The 20,045-nt window shown below is 46.1% G+C and overlaps 1 protein-coding gene across 1 annotated transcript in view; it reads right to left on the bottom strand.

Moving 5' to 3' along the window:
* Window positions 1-5,445, bottom strand: part of GOLGA5 (golgin A5) — a 32,715-nt gene extending 27,270 nt beyond the window's left edge. The window contains exons 1-3 of the mRNA XM_065403278.1: window positions 5,238-5,445; window positions 3,399-4,013; window positions 953-1,174 (exon numbers count right to left, since the gene is read on the bottom strand). Of these exons, the coding sequence (XP_065259350.1) occupies window positions 953-1,174; window positions 3,399-3,963 (787 nt within the window). The 5' untranslated portion in view covers window positions 3,964-4,013; window positions 5,238-5,445. The remainder of the gene's footprint in view (window positions 1-952; window positions 1,175-3,398; window positions 4,014-5,237) is intronic.
* Between the last annotated feature and the right edge of the window lie 14,600 nt (window positions 5,446-20,045).

Genomic DNA, 20,045 nt, shown 5'->3' on the forward strand with positions numbered 1-20,045 from the left:
AAGTGAGAGCTGACTCAAACACTAGAGCAGATTCTCTTAATTCAAGCTGTTGAAGCACAAAATAAAACTTTAAAAGGCACAACTACTAGAGTCAGTGTTAAGATGGTATCTTTGAGATTGTACTGTTTGGTTTTTTTTAAACTGAACACCACATTAGTTTTAACCTTTACTCAAAATTATTAGGTTAAAATTCATATGCAGTACTGTTTAAAAAAAAGATTTCCCTAACCTGTGGTATTATCAGCTTTGATTAGTTAAACAATATTACAAATTTAATTGGCTTTTTACTAGATTTTGCATTTCAATTAGCTTAGGCAAGGAACATATAGACTAGTCAATTTGACTTTTTTATTGTTATTTTCTAGACTGTTTCACTTTCTGGGCATCATATATTTGCATAATACATGCCGTAATGTTTGGGTTTCAAATATTGCAGGGGATTGTTATTCCCTTTAAAAAAAAAAAAAAAAAGTCAGACATTTTTTAAAAATGTGTAAACATTTCTAATAGCAGTAGCCTTTCCTAAACCTTGTTTTTACACAATCTAAATTTTGGGTCTAATTAACTTGATTGTGTCCCTTTAATCACCACTCATTTTGTTGTTGTTGTCGAATGACTACTCCTCCCAACTATAGCAAGTAAATTTTTTTTTGTTCCAGATGGTTTCAGTGAAGGCCATGTTACCCACCATATGAGAACATCTTTGTCTTAAATTCATTAGGAGCTAATGAGCTTAAGGTGGATAGCTCAAAGATACTTTTCATTCTCTCCAGCTTAGTACTCATTTAGATGGTCAGGAATCACTATGCTTAACAAACCACATCTACAGATTTAACTAGAAGTACTTGAATCTGAACACAAGTCACTGATGGAGAGGCAGTACTAGTTTCTATTTTACTAGAATCTCAAAACCAGTTAATATTTTGAAATATAAGCTTCCAAACTAGACTACCTTCCTGTGTTTCTTTGGATCTCTGAATTAATGAAGCCATTTCTTGATTTAAAGACTGAACCTCATTCCGAAGCAGTTGATTCTCTAGGCGAAGATTGGACAGTTCGTGCGATTTGCAATCATCATTAGCTGAAAGGCTGGGATTAGTTGCTGTATTTAGTGATGAATCTTTTGTAACATCCACTTGTGTATCCAATCCAGAATCAGAGCCGTCAGGCGTTTCTATACAAAGAAATCTGAGTTAAATCAAGTATGTTTGTTTTACTGTGAGTAGCCATACAATGATATCTCTCTCTCTCTATATATATATAAATATAAATATAAAATAGACATTTCACCATTAAAGTGGATCACTGAATAGCTACTCACAATAAATAGACCTATATAGTACCATATTCTAGTTACATAGTATAATGCAGATGATTTGTACAGTGTAGCGAGAACAGCCACAGATGGCATAACGTTTAGCAATTGGTTATAACAAAAAGTCATATCGGGTGGGAAAATGTTAACATTTTCATGACTATGCTGCAGAAAACTTCAGAGAGTTATAGAATACACTGTACATACAGTCAGCAAGTGGTGTGTTATTTTTAATATAAATGTCCAAGTTCACACTGGCTGTCTGTCTGTTATGACTTAATATTCTAAAGATACACATACTTGTACATATTTCCAAAGTAAAATTTTTCATCTTGGAGTTCTGATGTCATGTATAAGCCATTCAAATTTCATTCTTATGAATTATATTGCCAACAGCAAGCCTCAAAAATCTAATCCAAACACAGATGGGTGCAGTGTATTCACTTTATATAAGATAGCCTATTAAGGTTACTTCAATTATACCCATCTCCTCACCAACTTCTTTACTAACCACCTGGCCTCAAAGTATTTAATCAATCTATTTTTGGGGGAGCCACTTTTCACCAAAGAAATGTTTACTATAAAAACCACTGGAAATTACAATGATTTGAAGCACTGTAGTAGGCTGTGGAATATTTCCTTTATTCTTGCCTCATATCATACTTCCATAAGAGGTTTTGTAATACTATTCAAAAGTTCCTTGTAATTTTCATGTATCTAGAAGTCCTAACTGCATATAAATTCCCTGAATTATGGGAACTAAGTAGCAATTCTCTTTTATAGAATGGATGCTGATAGAAAGAACACTCTAAACTAACAGCTGACAGTGCTCTGACCAAGTCACCAGAAAACACACACCCGGGATTTGGATTCCTAATAGGGGGTTACTGAAGTCTTATAGAACGTTCTTGATGCCAATGAGCATATATTATAGGGCCTTAGCTTTAAAGCCTTGCATTGGTGTCAATATGAAACAGTATGACATGCAGGGAGAGTAAAGAAACAGCTGTTCCACCCATGTTAATTTTACTTCAGATTCAGTGTATCCACCATGGATAACTGGATGAAAACCAGTGAATGCAGACTGAAGTCAATACAAAGCAAGGGTGTCCATTTGAATCCAGTGTTTTAAACTGTCATCATACTCTTTACTTCACCTTGTGCTCACCAACAAGCCTGCTCCACCTTCAACAGTCCACATCACACAGTGCCCTAGGGAGATGGGGTGGGCCATTAATTCTGAATACTGACACACCAAGAAAACAGCACCATAAATCCAAGCAAGATTTGTTCAATACTTCTTGAATCCCCTGCCCTAGAGTTAAAACGTTCTAAGTGCCATTCCCTTCCTTTTAGTTTATACAGTCTTCACATAACCAGACACTGTGTGACAATACATTTATTTTTGTCAATAATTATAAAATGCACAAATAGCCTATCTCCATTTTACAACTAGCTCCCACAAAAATTATGGACTCTCTTTTATGTCAGGTGCACTAAGAGACATACTTAACTAAAAAGACCAATGATTGGCTTATAATGTGACCTATAATCAGGTTACCATGTGACATGAATCTACAGTTAATACATCTTGAATTAGCTGTGATTAATCATTAAAGAGTTATAAGAACTCTTAACTATAAACATATCCAAATTTTGAGAAGTAGCTCTCCCCTTATTATAGTTTCTAAGTTTTTTTTTTCCACCAACTTCAATACAATAAGTGAACAGAATAGGTTTGATTTAATAATACTAATACATGCACTTACAGTACTTTAAATAGTCAATGAACTGTGCTGATATCAACTAAGTAATCTCGTGAGGCAGTGCATGTATTATACCCATTTTACATATGGAGAAATGGAGGGAAATAGGTAAGGTTATTCCAAGGCCACCCAGTGAATCAATAGAAGTGCTGGGGTTAGAATTAAGAGGTTCTTGACTCCCAACCATGTTATTGTTACTCTAGAACACCTTTCCCTCATATTAGAATCTATTTCATTTACTGTCAGTAAATTTGTTTCCCTTCACATAACATGGTTTTAAATATACCTATGTTCAATAAATAGTTCTAGTTAGCTACCATGGCTTCGACTCCTCATGGAACTGTCTTCAATAGTTTTTACATTTTGTGTACTTGTAGGCACAGAACTAATGCTTGAAGTCCGAGAGTGATTCTGAAGAACAACTGTCTTGCTCTTCTCCTTTTTAGGGTCCATCCGTCCATTAGTTCCTTTCTCAGAACTATTGAGAAAATCAAACAAAAGCTCATCATCAGGTTCAGACTTTTTCCTTCTCACAAACTGGGAAGAAGGTCTGGGTGTGGAAACACTTTCTGCTGGAGAAGAGGCCTCTGAAGACATCTTGGATGCGGCTTTGACATTTGCAGTTCCAGCTAGGATTGTAGCTTTCTGGTGTTTAATATTTTCAGCTGCTGAGGAGATATAGGTTGCTTTAGATGATGTCTGATATTTCAATTCTCCGGTTTGCTGGTGCAGTTCAGGATATTCCCTGGCAGACTCCAAATCCGTATTATCATATATTACGTTCCCTGTACCATCTTTTTTGCTCAAAGCTGATGCAGCTCCTTGATCGACTCTGTTGAGAAGGTCCTCTGCCTTTCCAGCAAGATCAGCAAACCAAGACATAATGGATGTCTATTGACAAAATCTACAGAATTGAACTCCAAAAGCGTGAGCTGCAAAAAGATACAAAATGGTTACAGATCAAATATATGTTGATGAACTGATGCATTTGGTTTATCTTTGTTGTGAACTATGGTTATGTTAATAGTTTTGTCCTTGTTTCATCCATTAACATGCCATATTACTGGAAGGACTCCAAATCAGATGTTCTTACAGGAGAATGTAGAGTAGGGGTAGTCAATTATTTTTTGTCAGGGTCCAAATTTCTTAGTCAATGTATAGTTAAGGTCCAGACTCCAGAGAAAATAATTAAATAATTATAATTCATAGATTCATAGATCCTAGGACTGGAAGGGACGTCGAGAGGTCATTGAGTCCAGTCCCCTGCCCTCATGGCAGGACCAAATACGGTCTAGACCATCCCTGATAGACATTTATCTAACCTACTCTTAAATATCTCCAGAGATGGAGATTCCACAACCTCCCTAGGCAATTTATTCCAGTGTTTAACCACCCAATAATAAGTAAATAAAAAGATTTTGGGGTCCATTCAAGTGACTACCCGTACTGTAGAGGAATGAGTTTTAGCTACTAAACCAGCATAGTCATTCAGGGCATCAACACCTGATAGCAGCTGTGGCAACCCCTATAATTATAAAATGATGGTCTGCTTGCAGCAGATTAAAGGAAAACAAACTGGGATGGAGAGGGAAATAGGAAGTAATGCTGATAACCACAGATGGGTAGTAGAAAAAGAAGTTTCTTTGACCATTGACATACAGACCTCTCCAGAGGGACTTTCAGGAACTCCTCCCCCAACACAAATAGTTTGCTTTAAAACTCCTAATCTTGTGGACAGTGTGGACCCCTTTAACTATGTTGGAGGGAAGGGCTCATATGGGCACTAAGGACCAGGCTTTTAAAGGCGAGAAGGTCAGTTGGGGTTAGGCACCCATATACCTTTGCCAGTCGGGTCCTGAGGGGCCCGTAGGCTGCCAGCGATGACACACTGTGCCTGTGTTCGCGGGGGGGAGCCGGGCCCCATACGAGCCCACAGCCCTGCCTGGACCCTGGAGGAGACACTGGCGCCAGCCGTGCGGACACCAGTGACGGGGCCGGGGACAGAAGGGTCGGCAGCGGCAGCACAAAACGGGGGGAGGGAGCAGGCGGCTCAGAATGAGGAGTCGCCCTTAACCCCCACCCACCAAGCCCTTCCCGTCCCCAAAACCCCTCCGCCTCTCCCGCGCTAGTAGGCCCCAGCTCAGCCCCGGCCTCACCTTGTCCCGGCGCCCGCCCTGCCTCCGCGGGAGCACCCGGCCGGCAGCTGGGCGAGGGATGCGGGGGATAAATCGGCGGCGGAGACCGCAGCGGCTACACAGAGGCCGCAGGCCGGACATGGCAGCTCAGCTCCATCTTCCGGGAGACGTGGCCACCAAGCGGGTGGACGCAGGGACCCAGCGCACCACCGGCCAGGCCGCCGGATGCGCAGGCGCGCTCAGAACCAGCCCCGAGAGGGACGGAAGCTCGGAGCGAGGCCACGTCCCCCACCGCCGGGAGAGGAGGGGCAGGGAGGGAGCAAGGCCACGCCCCTTGCCACGAGCTCCCGCCAGTCCCAGAGAGGAGGGGCAGGGAGTGAGCAAGAGGCCCCGTAGCTTTCCTGGCGGGAGGGGCGGAGTTAGAGCGGTGCCGCACACTTTGTCAGCCACAGTGTCTCGCGCCGCCTAGGGTCACGCTGCGAGGCGAGGGCGAGGCCGAGGCCTGCTCACTTCAACCTTTCCTCCGCTGCCCCTCATCCCTGATCTCCCTCCGCGTGACCCCGCCTTCGGCTCTCTCACAGGCCCCTCCCACTCGTTTGAGGGCAACGGGTCTAACGCCAACAACCCCTCTTACAGCCCCCCTCCCTTCTTGTTCCTCCTCACAGCCGCGAGGCGTGAAGCGGAGCAGGGAGCAGCCTCTAGAGGGCGCTGTGAGCTCACACAGAAACGAGCCACCCCAGCTGGCCAGGCCAGGCCCGAAACCTGCTTTTGGCCCCTGCTCTGTCCTGAAGTTGCAAACTTCCAGCCAGGGGGTTATAGCTACAGCTGCTCAACGAGAGCAGCTTCATGCTCGCCCCACCTCACATTCCTCTCCCCCTCCATCCAGTGGGAACAGCTTATCTGGGGTACTGCCAGGGGTCCCACCTCCTCAGCACCTGCGCGCTTCCCAGTCTTTCACCTGGTTCTCCCCAGGCTGCTCCTGAGTGGCAGGGCAGACCTGTAGCCCCAGTTGTACAGATGGGGAACCATAGGTGTAATTTGACTTCTATGTGAGGGTAAGAATAGGCATAGGTCTAATTTTTGGATTTACCAATTGTTGTGGTACTTAAATTACAGTGTACTTGAAATCACAAGTACAGTTTATGTCCATTATTTAATCACCCTTCATTTTTTGTTGTAACTTAATTATTTGCCATGTTTACCAGCTACCACTTAAAAATCAACATTAGCGTAAAAACAAATTCTTGAATAAACAGAACCCAGCACTTTCATGTAACTGAAGCATGTCTCCCAGGTTTTAGAGATACGTAAATATGCAATGCACACATTGAACAAATCCATCGCTAAAGCCTGTCCCCTTTGCTCATCTGCCTAAGCACATTCCACTCACATTTAACCTTCCCTGTTCACTCTGCCACTCACCTGGGCTTGACACAGTCAATGCTGTACACTGCACAGACACTTGGTCAGATCTTATGTTCACTTGCTACATGTTACCAGTGGTGATTAGAATGTGGCCCCCATGTCTAGATGCCTGTGTTTCTGGGGCAAGTCTCTTATTTTATAGGCTGTTAAAACTGAAATGAGCCCAAGCTAGAGCTCTGCTGTGAGGGAGAGGGTCAGGAGCTGCTCTTCTGCCCTCCCTTTAGGCAGCCCATGTGGGGAAACAAACCTGGACACACAGAGCACCTGGCATTGTTGCTCGCCCCCTCATCCCCTGAACATTCCTCTGTGCCCCCCTAGGGAGTTGGGGGGAAGCAGCAACACCAGGTGCTCTGTGTGTCCAAGTCAGTTTCCCCGGCTGTGCTGTGCTGTGCAGTATCATCAGGAGGTGCTCTCCTGCACCTCCCCTTACACAGCCCAGATGGGGAAACTGACCTAGCCGCATGTCACCGCTTGCCCCTGCAAACATTCCTCTGCGGGGAGGAACCAGGGCCAAATAGAAGGGAGAAATCTAGGTGCTCCCCCTCCATGCATCATCTCTGCAACATATCCAGTTTGGGGAGTGGGGGGCAATGCCCTCCAATGCCCCCCCATCTCTGCCCATGTGGGGAACAGGCACCAAGAGGCTAAGTATTTTGCCCAAAGTCGTACAGGACACCTGGAAGAGCAGAGAATTGAACTTGTGTTTCCTAAATCTTAGGTTGCTATCTAACCATGGGACCATCCTTCATTCCCATTGCCAGTACGTGCTCTTCTGCAACCGCAGCAGTTCCCAAAATACATTTCCTCCCCGGCCCCCTTCTTTGAAAAGGACACAAATTACTTCCCCCCATATTTAGCCATCTATTACTTGTACTTTAGTGTAGTCCACCTGCTAGGGTTGCCAACTTTATAATCACACAATCACACACTGGGGCAGGGGGTTGGGGTTGGGGTGTGGGAGGGGGTGAGGGCTCCAGCTGGGGGTGTGGGCTTTGGTGTGGGGCCAGGGATGAGGGGTTTGGGGTGCAAGAGGGGACTCTGGGCTAGGGCAGGGGGCTGGGGTGTGGGAGAGTGCGGGGTCTGGGCGGCGCTTACCCCGGCTCTGAGGAAGCAGCCATCAGGTCTCTGCAGCCTCTAGGCGCATGGACGGTCAGGCGGCTCTGCACTGTGCGCGCTGCCTTCACGTCCGCAGGCACCGCCCCCCGCAGATCCAATTGGTCATGGTTCCCAGCCAATGGGAGCTGCGGAGCCGGCGGTGGGGGCGGGGGCAGTGTGCGGAGTCTGCCTGGCCCCCCCCAGTGCCTAGGGGCTGCTGGGACATAACAGACGCATCTGGGAGCCGCGCGGAGCCAGGGCAGATAGGGAGCCTACCTTAGCCCCGGGCCCCTGCTGCACCGCCAACTGGACTTTTAATGGCCTGGTCAGCGGTGCCAAACGGAGCCGCCAGGGTCCCTTTTCGACCAGGCATTCCGGTCGAAAATTGGACACCAGGCAACCCTACCACCTGCAATGAACATTATAAGGCCTTTCAACCAGATTCCACTGTTTCCACATTTCAAGCAGGCTCTGAGCATCTCAACAAAATGGTTGAGAGCAAAAAATGAACATGGGCAAAACATATTCCCTTAATCTTGGTCTCTGAAACAGACACACTGTTACAGCTGAAACTTCGCTAAAAAGCAACAGCAGCCTTAGGCAAACACCTGTCATGGAAAATTCCAGAACTAAACTGTTTAAATTTGGTAAAATTATAAGCAATGGCAACAAGGGTCTTATAATGGAAAGTATGCCCCGACACTTATCTATAGGCATTGCTACCTGCACCAGCTGTACAATACATGTTCTAAAGTACGTACAGCTGACTAGTTTGGTTGATGAATATGGGTGTGTTTTTAGATAAGGGAGTTACTTTTTCACTGCTGAAAGCATCAACACACCCCTCAACCAGCGATATATGTTAATAATTCTTTATGGTATGCAATGAAGGCCATAGTGCATTGTAACAGCACAAAAGAGCAAACTGGACTATCATTGAACAGTGGGAAATTAACAGGTTTTAACCTTTAAGATTAGCAGAAGATTTAAAGATGAAAACCATTTTATTGGCTTTTTAAGCAGGGAGGAGCATGGTAGTTTGTAGTGAATGTAGAGTCCCATTTGGCACATAATATTGGAGCTCCACGTTATATTCCTCTTAGCCTTTGATTTTATCCCCTATAGCAATAATAATATAATTGGACCAACACTAGGCTGTGCCCTATATAGAAAAGTAAGGCAAGATCCCTGCAAGGTATCTATTTAAAACTGAAGAAGAGCTCTGTGTAAGCTTGTCTCTATCACCAACAGAAGTTGGTCCACTAAAAGATATTACCTCACCCACCTTGTCTATCCCTGTCACTTGAGCTACTGTACTGACTAGTAAGCTCTGCAGGGAGGAACCAGGGCCAAATAGAAGGGAGAAATCTAGGCACTCCCCGTCCATGCATCATCTCTGCAACATATCCAGTTTGGGAACCAAACTGAGTACTAAGGCTTTCTAGGATCAGGCCCTAATGTTACCAAACTCATAATCTGACAAACATTCTTGGTATTTATAGTTTGTTCATAGTTATAGTTATTTTTCAAATGATTCAGTTCTTTTTCCTCTACATATATGGCATGATGGAAAAATGATTGTAAATGAATTAATGGATTACAGTTTCAAATGTCTATGGGGTTTTATAAATGAGAGCTAATAGTATTTTTAAAATGAAAAATGTTTAAGTAGTTTGATGGTTTTGTTTAAGCTCCCTCAACTTAATGTAACTTCTGTCTTCTGATGGCAGGAGAAGCTCAAACCTTTCAGTCTGTCTGAAGGATCGAAAAATTCTTCATGATGTATAAAAAGAATGGAAAGATCTGACTATTGAGGAACCAAATTGTAGTATTATATTACGTACCAATACAAGAGATTCTTTAAGATAATACTTTTAAAGGGCCTGTCATTTCATACAAAGTTAGAGGCAGGACAGGGGACAGAGCTGCCAAATTTCTGGTTTTGTCTTTGTGATTGTACTAGGCCCAAGAAGCAGTTTTTGATTAGAGCACAAAGTTATATCTCACTTGTAATATCTGTCTTCAATATTTAAGCCCCTTCATTTTCAGTTAAACCGATTTTTACTGAACATTTCCCAGGTTTTACAAAAAGTATTATTCAGGTTTTTCCGATTTTCACCCTACTTTTGTACCATTCAAAGATATAAAAATAACTTGTTTTATTAGGAAAATACAATACACTGCATGAGATATATGTATTACGATAACACATTAGTCTATGTGTGTATATGCAAAGCTGCCGGTTGAAGTAAGGCTATGTATTAATCTAGAAGATACATACAATGAACAAATAGACACACACGGAAGCTCTGAAGTGCGTGCACATCAGAACGTACTGATAAAACTCACACACACTATGTACACATTTCAAGCTGTTAGCAGATAACGATTTAAAGATTTGACACACTAAAATGGGAGGAAAATTAAAATCTGTGTCAGAATACGTCTCAGAACACAAGGAAGTATTCAAAAGTTTAAAAAAACAAAAACAGGAAAAAAGGATGAAGTTGAGTGTATGCGCTGAAAATGGTGTGGCCCAATTATTAAATGTAAATATTTATAGGCTAATAGTTTACAATAGTAAACCGTTTATTCAAATGAAAAGTTTTATTTTGGGATTAGAGATGTATTGTTTTCTTAAACTCAGTGGTGGCATTGTGTTTTGAGTTCTGTTTTAGTTCTGCAGCAAACCACATAAATGAACAGAATTCAAAGCACTAATCTACTGAATACTTTTTTGCCCTGTCTTTCCATCCACCAAAATAGACCCTGATATTTACCCAGAGAAATCAGTAGTTTTTTGCACTGATTTTCACTTGTTTTTGTTGTTGTGGTAATAAACTCTGATAAATTCCAGGGGAAAAAATTAAATAAAATAAAAACTGAAAACGAAGGGCCCTATCCTTAGTATAATATTTGAGCAGGTGTAGTGTGAGCCTCTGTGACTATGTGAATCACCATCCAGGAAGAGGGACATTAATTATTGTGAAGAGCTGCTCTTCTACAAAAATTGTTACGTGCTTCCTGAAAAAGGAGACTCAGCGATATCAGATGGGCTGTGGTTGGATTTTGCAACTGGAAATGCCTTATGTCTTGCTTGAGAAACCATCACATCAGCAAGAGGACTAAAGACTTACTGCTGTTCTGCTGACCTCCCTGTGAAGATGAGTCATGCAAGTGGTCTCTTCCCATCAGCTGAGGCTTCAGCTCAGAGCACATGGCATGAGAGGAATAAAAACCTCAAACCAAAGTTTTAAAAAGTCCTTTGAAGTTCATAACACTTCCCAAGATTTACCTCAGTTATTTCTCCAACCAAGTTATATACAGTAAAAGCTGTTTTATCCGACATGTTGGGGGAATAGGGGGTGCCAGTAAGTGAAAAATGCTGGTTAACTAAGAGGGAGGGAGTTCGGATGCAGGAGGGGGTGTGGAGCTGCAGGTTGGGGCGCGAGATGGGGTGGCTCTGGGAGGGAGTTTGGGTGCGGGAGGGGGCTTGGGGCAGCGGGTTGTGGTGCGGGAGGGGATGCGGGGTGTCAGAATCGGGGGGCGCTCTCCTCAGGCAGCTCCCTACAAGTGGCGACCTGTCCCAGCTGCTCTTAGACAGAGGCGTGGCAGGCAGCTCCACGCGCTGCCCCTGCTCCGCCCCGAGCACTAGCTCCGTAGCTCCCATTGGCTGGGAACAGCGCCCAATGGGAGCTGTGGGGACGGTGTCTGCAGGCGGAGGCAATGCGCAGAGCCGACTGCCGCGTCTCTGCCTAGGAGCAGCCAGGCCAGGTCGCCACTTGCAGGGAGCCGCCCGAGCTGAGAGCCTCCGAGATCCAACACCCTGTACCCCAACCCGCTGCCTCGAGCCCCCTCCTGCACCCAAACTCCCTCCCAGAGCCAGCGCTCCACACCCCCTCCCGCACGACAATCCCGTCGGCCCCAGTCGGGACCCGGTGGAGAGGGCGGGCCCGGGTCCCCCACAACCTCACCCCCGAACTGTGAGGAATCCTAGGGACTCTGGCCACTAGGCCACGCTACCCTGCTTGCGAGGGGGATTATATGGACTCTGGCTGCTAGGCTGCGCTACCTTGCTTGCGAGGGGAATTGTATGGACCCTGGCCACTAGGCCGCACTATCTCGCCAAACAGGAGTGATTGTGTGGAAGGGGGCCATTAGGCCACAACTGGCCGCCCACAGAGAGGCGGGCGCAGAAACTTGAGAATGGCGAGTGCCGACACCCCATCCTACCCCTGCCACAAAGGGGCACTGTGGTGCCAGGCCCACCACACCTCCTCTATGAACTTTCTCAGCATGTTTCACAAATATTAGTGACTTTTATCTTCACAACACCCTTGTGAGACTAGGTGGTATTATCCCCATATTACAGATGAAGAATTGAGGCACAAAGAGCAATTGCAGGGAAAGTCCTGCCCAGCCTCTGAAATTCCAGGTTGGAACATGCTCAGTCAAACTGTAGGGATGGTCCGTACTCAGTCCAGTCAGCATGTAGGATCTGTGTTGTGATGGAGCATGCTCAGGGCAGATGAAATCTTCTGGTAATTAAACTGCCAAACTTAGTCTACTGAGCATGTGCAAACTAAATTTTTGGAGTCTCACAGCATGAACAAATTTGGATGTCTTTTCATAGGGAGGGCAAAAGGCATGTTCCTAACTCTAGGACAATCACCTTGCCAAATTTCAAGTTACTGCTCCAAAGCGTGAAGGCGCTAGAGTTCTCAATGAAATGGTTATAAGAATTTGTTTTAACATGGGCAAAAATGTGTTTTTCCCCTATTTTGTTCTCAGAAATGACTGAACTATTTTATCTGGAAGTTTCTAAAAAACATTCAACCTGAGGCAGACACCTAGCATGGAAAATCTTAAATGAAATGACTAAAAGCTTGGCGAAGTTATAAGCAACTGAATACATGGAGAGTGTAGGGGAACTCTAGCTACATTACAGTTAAATGACTGCTCAAGGTGCAAGGCAGCAGTGACTCTGACCCTGAGACTATCCTTCCTCCAGCCCTTAGATTATTAAATATGGGGATTGTTAGCTGAAATGTGGCCGTGGATAGAGTGGCAATCTCTCAGATTGCCAGGTGCAAAATGTAGAGCTTTAAAAATATTTAAGACACTGACTAGCCAGGGTGGAAAACACCTGTGTCACAAGACTCCCCCAAAGCCATACCTCCTACAGTTTCAAGCACTAAAACAGTTGTGTAATGTCTCCTATGTACTTTATTTAATTGTAACATGGTGGAAATCAACAATATATTTAAAAGTATAACCTTGTGTTGCTATTGCTACATCTTCTTTCCTTTCCTATCATCATTCCTAATTCATTCTTCTCCTTCCTGTAATATATGACAAAACTTTTCCTGCTAGTATCTTCAGTGCTTATTTCCTCTTTCCATTTTCTCTCCTTCTCTGTCAGAGAATTACAATACTGATGTATTATTCACACAAACTGGTAACAGTGCCTGCCATTCTAAATGCTGATAGAGAGAAAAGTTAGGGGACAAAAACTGATGAATGATGTGTTAAAAAAAAAAAGGGAAAAAATCTCAAAATGAAGAGTGCATTTATTTTGTCAGACATCAGAAGACTCGGGTTGAAATGATAGCTGAGGATTTGGATATTTCACCCACACCCAAGCATATGCATGGTTTCTTTGTGGTGCATTTGTTGGAAAGAGCTTAAGACTGCTCACAGTAATGCTCTGAGGATAAGTAATAATGCTGTCTACCTACAGGATACAGCTTAATGTAAAACTACATGGAATTAAACAAATAGCATCTATCTAGATTCTTATAGAGTGCTCATTAAAGATGGTCGAAAAAAAGGATGAATTGTTTCGTGAACATTTTCACAAAAAACCTGTCCTCTTTCAATCACAATTTTCAAATTTTGAATTTTGTTTTACCACTTTTAGTGCTCATCTCCATTGTACCTCAGCACCTTTCAAAATAATGAATTTAAGATATTTCTTTTTTCCCCTTTCCCTGTCAACAGGGATCAATTTCTCTTTCTTTTGATTGTGATATAGTGGGAAAGCAGGCTCAAAGAAATGGGGTTTACATTCTGTTCTGAATATGCTGATGTCTGTAATTATGTGGATATCTTCCAAGAATGAGTTCCAAATCTATGGCCACTCACCAAGAAAGTTCTATCTCTGCAAACATGAATCTCTCACTCTAGAGGGTGACAGCACTATTGTTCCATTGGAATGCAACTGTCATGGATAGTCACAATCACACAGGGTGAGACAGTCCCTCAGGTTACTTGTATCAATCCTATGAAAGCTTTGACAGAAGGACAGAAAAATTGACTTTGACCCAGTTTTTCACAGGATGTTAGTAAGAAAGCTGAGTGCTTTTGGTGATCTGTGGCTATGTATACATAGTACACCTCTTGTGACAGAGTATATGTAAGCGGGGGAATGGTCCCGCTATTGTGGGGAACTTTCCTGGCTTCTGCACTACCCCGGTGAAGTGGGCTAACGAAAGGATCCGAGTCCTCGCTCCCACTTCCTTTACCCAGAGGCCTCCCTGCCCTTGAGGACTCCCCTTCCACTCTCCTGTCTGGCAGAGTCCTCGTAAACCCCGACAAGGCTGGGCCCAGGATTCCTGGGGGGCTTGACCCCCAACCCTGCTGTGGTCACCTAGGACAGGGGCTAGGGTGTCCCCACTCCGGGGTACTCTCTTTGCACTGGGCACCTCCCTGACCCACTGATCATTTTATACAATTTAAAGCAAATACAAGTTATTTAATTAACAATTACTTTTAAAAAAGAATAAGGAAAAATGGAAAAGGTTAAAGGAAACACATCACCCTGCTCTGAGGCAGGGAATATCACAAGCAGTGTCTCTGGAACGTCAGGGCAGTTCACAGTCTGTTCCTTGTAGGTCCCGGGCCTCCTTCTCAGGCCCTGGCTGTGCTGCAGAGACGCTGTGGGTTGGACACTTGCTCTGGCGGTGGCCACACGCTCTCAGGCTCTAGGTGGCAGGACCCTTTTTCCCAGCGTCGCCCCTGCCCTGTCAGGGTTACGATCCCCCTCCAAGTCTGGCCTGCAAGGCCTCTTGGCTGAGGTATCTCCCTGCGCTGGGCCCACTGCCAGGGTCCCCCTCACTCTCCCCAGCTGCTCACCGCACCCAGCTCCGGACTGCTCCAGCCCCAGCTCCAGCTCCACTCTGCCTCAGCACGGCTGCTGCTGCTGCTCTGCCTCCAGCTCCCTGGGCTGCTTCTCTGGCCCCTCTGGCTCTGGTTGCTGCAGCTCTCCTCCCAGGGCAGGTCTGCTCTGCAGGCTGCTTCTGTAACTCTGCTTTGGGGCTGCAGCTCTGCTCCCAGCAACTTAGCTCAGGCCCCTGCTCTCTCCTGGCTGTGCTCTGGCTTTGGGGCTGCAGCTCTGCTCCCAGCAACTTAGCTCAGGCCCCTCTCTGTCCTGGCTGTGCTCTGGCTTTGGGGCTGCAGCTCTGGCCCCTCTGGATCTGGCACGGTTCTGCTCTCCAGCTCAGCTTGGGCCCCTGCTTTCTCCTTAGCTCGGCCCCACTCAGTCTGACCCAGGCAATTCCAGCTCACACGGAGGACGGGACCTCCCTGGCCTCCTGACCCTCTGATTAGCCTGCCCGCCCTGTCAATCAGGCTGATCTGGAGCATTGGCCTCTCCCCATTGTTCCTGGGGACTGTCAGTCTCAGGCTCCTGATTTGCCATCGACCCTTCCCCTTTTAGTACTGGGAGCAAGCCAATCAAAACACCCCCACTGAATGTTAGTAAGGGGGCAACAGTCCCCTTACATATAGGGTATGCGTAGCTACACACCACAGTGAAAAGCAGGCTGTGTCCACATTGCGGTGTGTAGCTACATGCCCCACAGTGATTTACCTCTCTGCCAGCTGGGCACCAGAAACATATTGCTGGGGAGGGTCACATGACCACTCTTGTAGCTTTCCTTTGCTTCCCCGTCAAAGTCATTTTTCTGCGGGGAAGCAAAGAAATCTGTGGGGGACAAAAATTCTGCTCATGCGCAGTGGCGCAGAATTCTCCCAGGTGTAATTAAAGTTAACAGCATATTTGTTTAAATAGTTACATACAATTTAAGTGTGAGAACCCAGGAGCTGAGGTGCTTTCAGTATCAGAAGATTCTGTACTCATGGGAAATTTGGAACTAAAAAATCCAGCAGAGCTTGTTATAGGATGAGTGTGACTTAGGGACTTTCCCCCCTACGTTTGCTTTCACAACCTGTATTTGTTTTAGACACCACAACAAAAGAGGCAGGACATTCATTACCTTCTGTCTCATATAAAGATAGTCCAGTGGTTAGGGCATTAGCCTGGGAACTCAGCGATATAGATTCAATTTCCTTCTCTACCACAGATTTTTGTGTGACCTGGGGCACGTCACTTAGTCTCTTTGTGCTGCAATTCTCCTTCCAGTGTGTTTGCAATGATAAATATATTAAAAGATTGTGAGCACCCAGACATTACAGTAATGGGGGCCACACAAGTACCTTAGATAGATGTATCCATCTGCCACTAGCATATGGAGGGATGTTTGGGTAAGCTAATTAGTAGAGGTGGGCCATAATCAGAACCTCAAACCTGAATCCTTTAGAATGTATTTCTGTCACTGAAATCAGCACGTGTCTGAATACAGGAGGAGTTCTACTAAGTAAGGTGGTGCCACTTTTACACAGACATTTTTTTTTAGACCTACATTTTTAGACATGACTAGTGATTTGGGTTTCCTCCATTTTGGAGTGCTCAACCTGAGACATCCAAAAAAGGTCTGATTTTCAGAATTGCTGAGCACCTGCCTTCTGAGAAGCAGGTCCCCTTCATGTGTCTCAAGTTGGGTACCGAAAACAGGCTCTCAAAATCACAGGCTGCCTCTGGAAATTCAGGCCAAAGATTCCTCATCTACAAGCACTTCCCCCCTTTATGTTTATGTTGCCCCCAGCAATGCAAGATGTAACAGCTATGATTAACGTAGCGCTATCTTGAAACTATTGTATTTAATGTATGGTTATCTGTATGTTTGTGATATGGTTATCCCCTGGAAAGCATGAAAACTTTGAAGTCCATTATATTGCTACTCTGAAACCTGTCATTATATTAAGAAGGGCAAGATGATATGAGCCCATCAAATATCCACAGACTTTTGTATGTGGGTGTTCCTGGCTTATTGGGGAGCAGAGAGAGATTTGAGAAATGCAAAATCCCAAAGCCGGTTATGCAGATACCTAGCCTTTTGAAGTTTGACCTCGTGGGGAAAAAGGGCAGTGACTGGTTTTACCTGTTTTCAGGAGGCTGGAAGACAAAGCAAGTGTTTTGGTATAAAAGGCACAGTTTAACCTGACAGGGGGGAGGTCTTTTTGATTTAATGGATAGACCTGACCTTTTGTCCAAGAGGAAATTGCATCCTCCTGAAGGATTGGAAAGAATGGCACCTGCCAGAGTCTCCATAGGACTATTGGGGGGATACTGGTAAAGCAATTAGATCCTGTTGTTGCTGTATATGTTTTCTCTGTATGCTTTTGTCTTTAAATAAATGTACTCTGCTTTGAAAGGGCTGTTTGGTTCCTGGTAAATCAGTGTCACTGTCCTTGGAGAGAAGAAGACAAAGAGCAGGGATTGGACGTTTACCAAAGCTGCTTGGGGAGAATCAGAGTGAAGGCAAGGAGGCTGGAAGTCTAACCTCCTGGTTGGGGGGGGGGGGGTAGGACATGGGTCCCATCCCAGTGACAGGTGATAGCTAGAGGCTTGAGACGGCGTTCCTTGAACACACTTCGGAGAGTGTCAAAGGTGCAGTTACGCTGAAACTGTGACACAATAATCTGAAAAAGGGAATGAAGCATGAACTCCTTTAGCTCCCCAAGCTTGTTTAGCTTGCGTTGATCTCCCTGTGTCTGATTTTAACTCTGTAATTATTTCCTTCAGAACTATGGGAATGTTAGTGAAGTCCCTTCTTATTTTTTCTGCATAAAAATGGACTTTGTTTCTTTGAATAACTAAGATCATCCATTCCCTGGATAATTTTGCTGTAAAAATGTAACCAGAACTAGATCTTAAGTCTTTTCAAGGGTGCTGGATGTCCAAGGGGACCAGGATCATCCTGTCTGACCTCTGCATGGATTCGCAAGATAAGCAGTTTTGTATTTCTGCCACTTAGACCCATCTGCCAAAATCTTGTCTTGCTGATTTTATAAGGGCAGACTCACCACGTTGCTTCATTAACCATGTGATTTTTCTACCCTTCTCATATTGCATCTGGCTTTGCTTTCAGAGTTTCATTACCTCTTTTTATTTTGTTAATAAACACAAGTTATTGCAGGCCACTAACAAAGAGATGAGAACTCTGAAGGGCTCTCAAAACAAGTCAGGACAGACTAATGCAATGTGAATATTTCTGCAGCTCAGGCAGGGCCGGCTCTGGCTTTTTTGCCGCCCCAGGCAAAAAAGCCTCCGGCCGCCCCCTCCCCCCCCCCCCCGCGGGGGGGGGAGGGAGGGCGGCTGGAGCCCCGGGGGGAGGGCGGCAAGCCCCGGCGGGGGCTCCACTCTCCCCCCGGCGGCCGGGGGGAGGGCACCGGGGGGGAGGGCGGCTGGAGCCCCGGGGGGAGGGCGGCAAGCCCCGGCGGGGGCTCCACTCTCCCCCCGGCAGCCGGGGGGGAGGGTGGCGAGCCCCGGCGGGGGCTCCGCTCTCCCCCCGGCGGCCAGAGCGCCGGGGGCAGGGCGGCGAGAGGGCGGCGAGCCCCGGCTGGGGCTCGGCTCTCTCCCCAGCGGCCAGAGCGCCGGGGGCAGGGCGGCGAGAGGGCGGCGAGCCCCGGCTGGGGCTCGGCTCTCCCCCCGGCAGCCGGGGGAGGGCGGCCAGAGCGCCGGGGGGAGGGCGGCGAGCCCGGCTGTGGCCCCGCTCTCCCCGGGGGCCTGAGCGCCGCGCCGCGCCCCTCCAGGTGCCGCCCCAAGCACCAGCTTGGTTGCCTGGTGCCTGGAGCCGGCCCTGAGCTCAGGACTGGTTTTAGGCAATAATTTAGCCAACGCACCCAACTTAACAACACTGTGATCCTGCCAAGACAGAGTTTGTTGACTTCAGGGCAGGGTGAAAGGCATAGCCATTCACCTAAGCCCACTGCTTGTGGGTGGCTATGAAGGAAAACTTTCAAATTTTAAGGAGGAGTTGGGGTGGATAAGATATTGTCTTTAACCCCACCTATTTAGGCAATGTGTTGGTATTTTTGCTATGTAGATATGCAAATAGGCTTATGCAGTCAGCAGGGCTGGCTCTGGCTTTTTGGCCGCCCCAAGCAAAAAAAAACAAAAAAAAAAAAACCTGCGGCGCGGCCGGAGCGCGGGTGCAGGGGGACCGGCTGGGGGCAGGGGGAGGGAGCGGGCGGGAGAGAGAGAGAAGGGGGCGGCCAGGGCTACAGCAGGGGCGCTGCCACGCGGCCCCTCCTGCTGCGCCGCCTCCTGCCGCCTGCCACGAGGGCTCCTCTCCGGTCGGCGGGGAGGGAATGAAGAGGACTGCCCTGCAGGGCGCTCTGGTTCTCCGCGCCGCCGCCCCCTACAGGGCGGCCGGAGCGGAACAAAAAAAAAAAGCGGCCGTGCTGCCCTAGGATTGGGCAGAATGCCGCCTCGAACAATCTGCTGCCCCAAGCACCAGCTTGCTCAGCTGGTGCCTGGAGCCGGCCCTGGCAGTCAGTCACCTTCATGCTACCTTCAATTTTTTTGTCCTGTAATGACAGCAGAAACAAACCTATAGTCATTTTTAACAGTATAAAATTAGTTGCTGAATAGGCACATTAGTCTAGATTAGGTTAGGTAGAACTGCTATGGTCTGGGCTCTGAACTGTCCCAGGGGTCCTGTTATTGAATCAAATCAGAAAAGACTAATTTTAGTAGATAACGTGCTTTTTAAGCAGTGACATCAGCACAGTTACAATGGTCATAATTTTGTACCATTTTCCTGTTTGAAAATATTCAGTGACAATTTTCCCAACAAGTAAACAGGAAATATTTTTTTTATAGACAGTCCCTGTAGGGTTTAAAAGGTACAGTCTCTAGAAAATTTTCTTTATAGATTGGCAAACTCACTAACTTCATATGCTGCTTTTTCAATTCATTCTATTAATGGTGTAAGCTAAGCATTTGGTTCAGTAAGACCTATGTTTGATTTGTGGCTCATGTCAGTCTCCCCCAGACTGAGAGGCGTCATATAGATAATACCTGACCTATGGGAGGGTTGCTGAGGTAGAGCATACTTAACCTCAGGTTTGATATGGTTTTATAGCAGCCCTTCTAGTTGATTAAAAACAGCATTGATGGGTTCC

This window comes from Emys orbicularis, chromosome 4 (assembly GCF_028017835.1).
Source record: "Emys orbicularis isolate rEmyOrb1 chromosome 4, rEmyOrb1.hap1, whole genome shotgun sequence".
NCBI classification, from domain to species: Eukaryota; Metazoa; Chordata; order Testudines; family Emydidae; genus Emys; species Emys orbicularis.